The 9,874-nt window shown below is 26.9% G+C and overlaps 1 protein-coding gene across 1 annotated transcript; it reads right to left on the bottom strand.

The window, feature by feature from the left end:
• Window positions 1-472: 472 nt before the first annotated feature.
• Window positions 473-1,335, bottom strand: LOC111025158 (uncharacterized). The gene has a single exon (XM_022303003.2). It carries the CDS (start codon window positions 1,243-1,245, stop codon window positions 865-867), a length of 381 nt encoding a protein of 126 aa, XP_022158695.1. The 5' UTR covers window positions 1,246-1,335; the 3' UTR covers window positions 473-864.
• Window positions 1,336-9,874: the final 8,539 nt, after the last annotated feature.

Here is a 9,874-nt window from a genome sequence, read left to right as displayed (position 1 = left end):
ATTCAAAGAAATTCTAAAAATAATCAAAACCGTAATTTTTTCCAAGAAATTCCTCCACGTAGACCTTAATTATAGAAATTTGTCATCTCTACTATCGTACCAAAAATTAAATTATGTACAAAACCCAAAAGAAATCCAACTTTTTTTTTGCTAAGTATTTCATTATTTCTATATTTCTTATACAAAAAATTATATCTTCTAACGTTCTTTTAATTTTTGAAATATATACATTTTCAAAAAAAATATACAGAAAAAGAAAACCAATTTTAACGTTGAATTTGTCAGGTTCTATCGATTTTTATCCTAAAAAACAGGTATTCAGAAAACGACATCAGTGCTATCTTATTTTTTAAAAGTGCGAGTTTTAATGTTTTTTTTTTTAAATTAGTACAGAAAATTTGTAATATTCATTTAAGTGGAAGTTCCAGAAATTTAAAGTTGAGTGAAAATAAAAATAGTTTGGACATTTGAGTTGAAAGAAAGCGAAGAAAAAGAAAACAATTGGAGAATATTGTATACACTAACACTATACAGTGGGGATATCAGTGATCCCGAAGCATTCAATTTCCAATTCCAATTCCAACTCACACACACAATTTTTCCTTGAATCTGAATCTGAATCCGAATCTGGATTATGGATTGAATCTATTGCCCCTAAAATGGAAGAAAACGAACGATCCACATTCTTCTGATCATCTTGTCCCTTCCCCCAACCGAACAAACCAATCAAATTCAGAACAGAACCAACAACAACAACAACAACAACAAAATTCCGAATCGAAATCGGCGCAATGCCTACAGCCGATGATCGATCGATCGATCGAGTTCTTAATCGTATAACTACAATGCGGATGGATTTGTGATTTACCTGAACAGCGACGCGGCGCGGTGGTTGCGAAGAGCAGAGCTGGCTTTAATGGCGAGATTGCAGAGGTCGGGGAGGGAGAGAGGGGTGTGAGCCTGACAGCGGGGGATGAGGAAGTAGATTTGGCCGAGCTGGAGGTCCTCGTCGCCGGAGAGCGCCGGGACACAGCTGCCGATCAACATTTGCTCGGAATTGCAGAGGAGGAAGTTAGGGTTCCGGGAGGCGATTTTGGAGGCTTTGATCGGATCCGCGAACTCCTCGATTAATCCGTCCATGTGAACGATCTTGATCGTGGATCGGCGGTGGATTGATTCCAGTTGCGACACTGTGATTCCGCGCCTTGAAGAATTCGTGGTTTGAGTGGAAACGCAGACGCCCATTTCGGAATTGGGGGAAGGGGACGAAAAAAATTGAAAAATGGATGCGTTATGAGACAGAATTGAAATTCTTTAAATACTTTTAAATTTTGGCCTCTTCATTTCCAGATTTCGCTTTTTATACACACAGTTTTTTTTTTTTTATTTCGTAGCCCTTACCTTTTTAAATTAATTATTTTGGTCCAAATTTTCAAATGAAATATAATTATTTTGATTCTTGCAATTGTTTTTTGTCGTTTAATGTCTTTCATCCTATACTCGATTTAATTACCTTGTGCGTGACAATATATTAATACATATATTATATATTTTAATTACCGGATCGAAATGGAATAATCTTCAAAGTCTAGGGACCAATGAAGTAATGACAAAAGTTGAATAAACAGAAATCAATTTTTATGTTTAAATTTGGTAATCTGTATCAATTTTTATCTTGAATTTTTAATTTTATTGGATAAGACCATAGATTTATGTTAGAATTTTTTTTTAACTTTTACTAATTCACCCACTGATTTTAATAAAAAGTAATATGAAAAATCTTTAAAAATTTCACTAATTTTAGTGAAAATCAAGTTAAAATTAAAATCGTCAGAGACTCACATATTCCAATTTTTTTTTTAAACAGGTCTATTGTTGTTCTCTCTAAAATCTTATTAATTTTGTAGAAGACAAATAGCGAGTAACAATTTTTGAAAAAAAGAAATGAAGTTTTATTTCACCCATAATTAGCTCACACCTTAAAGTATTGGCAGCAGCAACAAAAGTCTTGGGTGTTAGACACTCAAGATTCAAGATCTAGGTTCATCTCTCTTGTAACGAGAAATGAAAAAAAAAAAAATATATATATATATATAGATATCATAATTGGCTCAAATTCGTTAATCAAACTTCTCACAATTAAGCAATATAACTTTTTTTTTTAATTACCAGTGGATTTCGTTGCAATATCAAAATTCTACTTCCTACTATTTAAATACCTATTATACTGAACATTATTAATTGTTTTCTTTAAATATAAGATAATTCCAAAAATCATGGGGTACTTCTCTTGCATTCTGCTTAGAGTTGATGTTTATGCCTATGTTACTCATTGGTACGATAGTGTTCATTCTAATTCTCAACCACGGATAAGATTTCTTTGAAACTTATTTGCATAAATAATTTGTTAAATTATACCTTGTTAGCATGTGGTTTCTTTTTTATTTATTTATTTACGTATGTCTATTTTTAATTGCATTATTGACTTTTCTATTGGTGTTTCTAATATGTTTTTGGTAGGTCTATTTGTTCTATCGGTACGTTGATCTCAAGTGATCATCTTTTTTTTCCGAAATATACTTAATATTTAAAAAAACACAAGTTTTTCTTCGAAATAGAAATAGAAATATATAGTTCAACTTTGATATAAATATAAATATATAGTTCAACTTTTTTAGGATTTTATTTTTTAAATAGTTTAAATGTCAATTTTAGTCCTGACAAATGAAAAATACTTGAGTGAGATAGATGATTTTGAATTAACATTAATTTTATTGATTGAATCATCCTTAACGAGTTTCTATGATTGATTTGTTGATTATACTCAAGTATTATTAATTAGTACTTAAAACAATAATTAAAGCTGGACCCCCTAATGAATAGAAAAACAATGACATATTAGTCGACCAAAGAAACTTTGGATTGATTTTTTCTCCCCTAAATTTAAACAATTTCTTTTATTTGAAAATTATTCGTACTAACAACTGCGTAAATATTATAAATCAGGATATAGTTCAAATGGTTATAAATTTGTCAACCTAAATGTACCATAGCTGAACTAGTTAAAACATATATTCCTAATCTAGAGCTCATAGGTTTGAATTTTCTCCCTTATTTATTACGTAATAATTTTTATTTTAAAATCACTATACAAATATTAATTTATTTGATAAATTATTTTTGTCTTTAAAAATTGTTAAGAATGCGACTAAAGTTCCACATTGACTAGAATAAATAAGAGACAATATACTCTATTGGTAGATGATATTTAGGTGAAACTAAAAGCAAAACCACTAGAGTTTATGCACAAATCAGACAATATCATAATATCTTGAAGATTTGGAGAGGTCAATTGATCTCTAATAATAATTGAAATAATCTATTCCTTAAATGCTAAGGTTTATGATAGGTATAAAACACTAATTTCACAACCATAAACTATTGTACTTGAAATAACAAAATTTATTTTTTCAAAAAAAAATATATCAAAAAACTGAAGGATGAATATTTTTCTTTTTAATACAACAAATGTGAGGTACGAAAACGACCCTCTCCGACCCGAAAGAGATGAGTAAAGGCCTTTAGCTGTGTGGTATGTTTTATAAAAAGGAGAAAAAATCCAACTTTACAAAATATTTTAGTTAGGCTTCATCAAATTGTTAAGATTATTTATTTAAAATATTATTTAAAAAATAGTAAAACTAAAATTATACTCTAAGTATGTAAGAATTTTTTTTGAAAAAAAAATGACTTGGCTCGTAAAATATCCAAAAAAGTTATTTAATATGTGGATAAATAAGGTTTTTTTGTTTTCCAATGGCATATATAAGTTTATCATAAGTAAAAAATACTTTTCAATCAACTAGTACATTTTTAGTACTTGTCCAGTTTATCATAAACCACCTTTAAAAAGAGGAGAAAAAAAAAACTATGAACCAAAGTTAATTTATAAAGATTCCATCTTTTTCTATCTAAGCAAAAAATTTATCTATTTCTATCAACCTTTTTATATTTCTATGGTCTCGACGTAGACATTTCTAGTTATCATAAAAATCGATAAAAAAAATTATCAACAAAATATTACTCAGGTAGATATAAGATTAATAATCATTTATTTAAAAGTATTAAAATGTTAATTGAAATATATATATCTTTTTTATAATTTCTTATATGTTTATGATTGTTTCAAAATTTTCCATGTGACATTCCATAAAATTTTTATCGCCACATCAACTTTAGAATCTTTCTTTTAATTTCACAATTTATTAGTTGGACAGTAGAATTTGTTAGAAAATATTCAAATTTTAGAGAGATACAGAGAGAAAAAAATATTAAAAATAATGCAGTGGTGGCACATTGTATTTGTAATGCATCCCAAAGTCACTAGTACATTTTTGTTTGCATCAAAAAAGATCAAATAAAAAGTTAAAAGCAAAAAAAAAAAAAAAAAAAAAAAAAAAAAAAAAAGCTCATAAAGTGGAAAATTGCTTTATCTTCTACTGCCAAAGAAAATGGGTCCATGTGATATATACTAAACAATTTTTTTAATTTTTAATTATTTTCAATTATTCTAAGATTCTCTTTTCCCATCAAATCCATCTTCTGCACCCTACCTTCTGATTATATGTTAGTTTGCAAACTCCTTTATCAAACATTTGATTTTAAGTTATGATTAAATAAGAATCTATGCTCCGAGTGTGACCCAAAAAATAGTTATTAAATCTATTTGATAATTATTTAAATTTTAATATCATATTTTTAGAAACCAAGTTTGCTTTATTCTGTAATCTATTTTAGAAAAGCGTTTCGAAAAATAAAGTTCAAAATTTTAAAATTGACTTCGAGTTTAAAATTGCACTGAAAAAGTGAAAAATGAAATAAAAAGAGTTGTTACACTAGCTTTTTTCTTTTTTCTTTTCTTAATTAAAATTGTAAACATGATTTTCATTAAGCAAAGCCTAAAAAATTTAACTTCAATTCTGTATAAAATTGTTTTTCAAAAAATAGATGTAACAAAACTTCATGAGACATAAGAAAATGACCCCTAATAAATAGTAAATATCACATAAAATAAAAGCATAGTAATTATCATTATCAACTCATTCATGTTTTTTTAAATATCATATTTACAATCTTTTTTTTTTTTTTTTGAATAAGAATATATTTGTAATTACCTTTATAAAAGTACACATAATTGCAAAACATGGTAGAATATGAAGTTATTAATTTTGTTTTATATTAATACTTAATTTTTGTTATAAGTCTGTCTTCCCCTGTAAGTGAATTAATATGTCGGATTTACACTAATTTTGTTTTATTCTAGTATAAGTTCAAGTTATTAGAGCGTTAGATTAATATTTACTCTTTATTGTAACTCAATTTTAGTCTATCTTGTCCAATTCTTTAATTTAAAAGTAAATTTTCGATTGATTTAATCTATTTCTTTTAACATTCAAATTGATATTTTTAACTTCTAAGGTCAAACTTTCAAACTCTCTTAAATTAATAGGTTCACTTCAGAAAAACTAAAGTTGATTCCACCAATCCGCTCATAATCCTAATCTTATTATAAATCCATCCATTTTTTAAAAATAATTTTAATTTAAAGAAATGAAAACATTACTTTGGTAGTTTGAATCAACTCATTAAATATTATCAACATTTCCATCAACATTTACATGTGTTCATGGGTTCAACATCAACCTAAAGGGTAAATCTTCATAGGTTGAAAAAAAATCGACCAAATATGAAAAATATCACTAATATAGACATAATATTAATATTAATCATTTTAAAGTTATTTAGAGATATTAGAATGCTTATTTATTATTATTATTATTTTTGCGAAGTCTCAATTTTCCACACTTTGCTTGACTTGAATTGGAACCCGACCATGACGAATGCTTTCAGGCAAATGATTCGTCGAGACTCCTTCGACCCCTCAAATGCTAAATCTTCAGGCACCTTGACAAATACATCAACATTTTACGATCCATATTTCTATGAAATTGGAACTTCAATCACTTTATTTAAAATTTTAGTTTGAATTATATAAAGAAGGCATTGGAAAAAGTGAAATATGGAGAGATTTTGAATTGGGAAGCACACCCTCCATTAAGATTAGTCTTCTTTTGTCCATTATTGTAGAAAATTTGAACTGAAAAGTGTGATGTGAAGCCTACCAGCTGGATCCATTAGAGAGATCACAAATAGCAAAAAATGACAGAAAAAAAGGGCCACAAAAATTAAAAAAAGATGATTAAAAAATATAAAATAAAAAGAAAGATTTGGAGAATGAAGAAGCTGCTAAGAAAATGCCCATAAAAAGGTGAAATTGTAATAATATGAATTTATCATAAGCTTTTTTTTTACCTTTTAAGAGCAATTCAATTGCTTACCCATTAATGAAAAATTAAACCCTACTCCCTAAGGAACCTTCCTATCTTAGGCAAACAAATTAAAAGTAACTTTTTTTTTCTTTTATGGTGGAAGACAGCCCATTATGAAATCTATCAACCATCACACTAATTATTCTTTATCCATTTTCATTAAAATATCTATAGATCAAAATAAAATTTTCAAAAATTGTTGCAATAATAATATGTACATATTTGTTTGTTATTTATTGTAGGATTTGGAAAGACCAAATATATGGATTCTCTTAGAAAAAATTTGAGATTTTGATTTATGGGTCACCTTCATTGTTGAGAATTCTTAGGACCCACTAGCCCAAGTTTTCAAATGGAACTATATAGATGAAAGAAAAATAAAAGAAAAAAAATTAAGTATATAGAAATAAAATAAAATTTTGCCTCCTCTTTTTAAAAGAAAAATACAAATTGTCTAATATTTGAGTGAATAATTATTAGGGGGAATAATGTGAGATTTTGCTTTTTTTTTGGTGCAAAATAATGTGAGATTATGTACAAGATTTATGCAATATTTGTCAATGTCATGGGTCTAGTTATGATGTTCTAAGGTTTCAATCTCAATCAAAATTGAAGCCTAATAATGTGGAATTTTGGAAATTACTTTCCATTTGAGAAGAATGGAGATTGGACATTTTACACAACTTTTCATTATAGATGGGCCAATCAAATTAAAAATAGTAATATGGCATCTTATTTCGCTTTTAATAAATATAATACATTAAAATATTCAAATTGATTTGATATTTTACCTATTGAATTTTTAGACTTTCCATTTTTATGTGGTTTTATTTTAAGTCTTCATCTTTAAAATATTCTGTTTTAATTTTGAAAATTTACACGACCAAATCTCAAGTACATTTCTTCTATTAGATATAGTTTTAGACACTTGTTTAATATAAATATCTACTCACATCAAATAAATGAATAAAAGACTGTGTCCAAATAAAATTTATATTATTTAAAGATATGGTAAGAATTAAAACAATTTTTCCTACAAATTTTGAGAATTTCAAAAGATGAAAGTGTGTTTCGTGTAGATTAAAATAAAATAAATAGAAAAGTTGAGAGATTGAAAGCGGATGTAATATCTCAGTAACTTGATATATTAATTATTAATAGTGTATTATGTCAACATGAGCATAGCTCAATTAGTTACAACTATATATCTCTTGGCCAAAACGTACGTGTGTTCGAGTTTTCCACCTCACATGTTATATTACAAAAATGTGTATTATAGATACCATGTTTGGAATAATTTTAAACCATGTATTTGATGATAATTTCAATTACACGGTAGTTATGGAATACAAGTCAATAATTATTAAAAACAGAAACTTTCAAAGATGCATATACATAGAGATGGATAATGAATTTGGGATGATTTCTAATTTTATAATTTTACCACTAATAACAAGAATAAAACAATGATGGAGTGAGAATGATTCATGACCACGATAAACATGAAACTATTTTTGCCCACGTTAAAAGCGAACTTCTAAACACACCAACCTCATAAATAATAGAAAATATATATAAAAAAATTTTTTTGAATCAAATAAGTGTAGTTTCCTTCAATGGGATAGGATAGTATCATAGTCAACTTAAAAAGGGGAAGAAGCCAATTTAATTCAAATGATTGAGAGGTTTTGAAAATTATATATTTGGGGAAGTTTGTGGAAATGATAAGGTTTCCATGAGTCAAAGAGATTGGAGTATGGGTAGACCCCATCATATAATATATAGTTTAATGTCAAATGTCAATATCAAACTTTGTCACACTCATTTATCTCTCTAAACTACATTATGTTATGAGATTCTCCCATAGAGTAGTCCCTATTTTTCCCCTTTTTTTATATAAATAATTTTCTTCCCTTCCAACACCAATCTTTAAAAGTTATTTAGGGTTTTTTAGTATAATATGTAAGGGGAGGATCGAACTCACAACTTCATGGCTTGAGATATATACCAATTATCATTGAGCTATGCTCGTTTTGACATTTTTACTATGAACTTTTGATTTTATTAGATTGGTATTTAAATTTAGATAAATGTTACAAGTTTTATCTTTTATTGGACCTTTGTGATAAATCGTTTAATATATATTTTTACATGTGCTGGTTGGATTAGCAATAGAGAGTTGGTATGAAACTTCTTCAAAGAAAGTCAACACCAAAGTTGATTATTTATTAATAGATGTGACAAAATTCTAAAAGAAAAAAAGGTATATTGTAATATTTATCAAATTTAAAGTTTAATTAGATGAATTTGAAAGTTTAGGATGGAGAGATAAAAATGGAAAAAAAAAAATCCAAGGTGTTATTTTCAATTAACCATTTTTTTTTCATCTCCTATTTTAAATAGAACAACTTAAAAGAAAAAAGAAATTATTCGATATTTTAACTTCTTGAGTCAACTATTAATTGGAAATCATTATTTTATAAAATTAAATCTCAAACTCCAACAAATTGTAAGATCTCTCTTAAAATGAAGGTAACAAATTGGCCAAATTTTAACTATTTAATTGATCATTTAAAATTCAGCCAAACTAATAAATACCTAAAGTCTACTATAAAAAATGCTTAAACCAACCTTTTTTTTTTTTTTTCCTTTTTTGGTTCTAACACCATAGGTAGGGTCGCTTTTTATCACGGATGTATGCGTTAACGTAGTATATCTAAATCTAATTTAAGTATAGGATACAATCAATATGTATTAATAATTTATTTTTATAAGTTGAAGGTTGAAATCTCTTCCCATCATATTTATAATATATTAAACCTGACTACAAAGTATCATTTACAGAAATAGTCAAATTCAACCCTATAAAATATTTTTGGAATAATTAATTCATCATCAATAAAAATATAAAATACAATTTTTTGTAGTTCAACAAATACGGAGGGAGAATTTTCTTTCCTTTTTACTCTTAAGGAAGCTTGGATCCTATTATATACTTTTGTGCAGAGAAGATTGACATATTTAGAAACAACAATGCACGGGTTCGACTCCTCAACCCAAAAACTTAAGTTGACGAATTGGATAAATTTAATTCATTTCGAGGGTTCTAACAAAATAACATGATTTCCTAGGACTTTTATTTAGAGATTATTAAAATGATTTTACTTAATTTAGGATTTATAAAGAAAAATTATTTCTTCTGGCCCTACTTCGTAATCATTTGTTTGGAGTCTTTTACGTGTTTAAATATTGAATTTTCTTATCTTCGAAAATATATATATATATATATATATTGAGTTTTCTACTCATAATTTACAAACATTGGCTTTAGGAATCAGAATAGTTTAGTTAAAATTATATTCTCCTATTCACTATAAGAATTTGAAAAACTCAATGATCTATTTAATATTTACAAGCTCAAAGGAAATATATTTTATTAATTAAATGATTGTTTGGCAAAAAAATTTCATGGTTCCTAACATTAT

The sequence above is a fragment of the Momordica charantia genome (genome assembly GCF_013281855.1).
Source record: "Momordica charantia cultivar OHB3-1 chromosome 2 unlocalized genomic scaffold, Mcharantia_2.0 BLBB01000002.1, whole genome shotgun sequence".
In the NCBI taxonomy this organism is placed as follows: Eukaryota; Viridiplantae; Streptophyta; class Magnoliopsida; order Cucurbitales; family Cucurbitaceae; genus Momordica; species Momordica charantia.
The sequence above is the reverse complement of the archived record's forward strand: the minus strand, read 5'-3'. Positions and strand labels throughout refer to the sequence as shown.

What these genes read in the sequence shown, in the direction of transcription:
- LOC111025158 (XM_022303003.2), bottom strand. Translation starts at nt 1,245, where the DNA reads ATGGGCGTCTGCGTTTCCACTCAAACCACGAATTCTTCAAGGCGCGGA.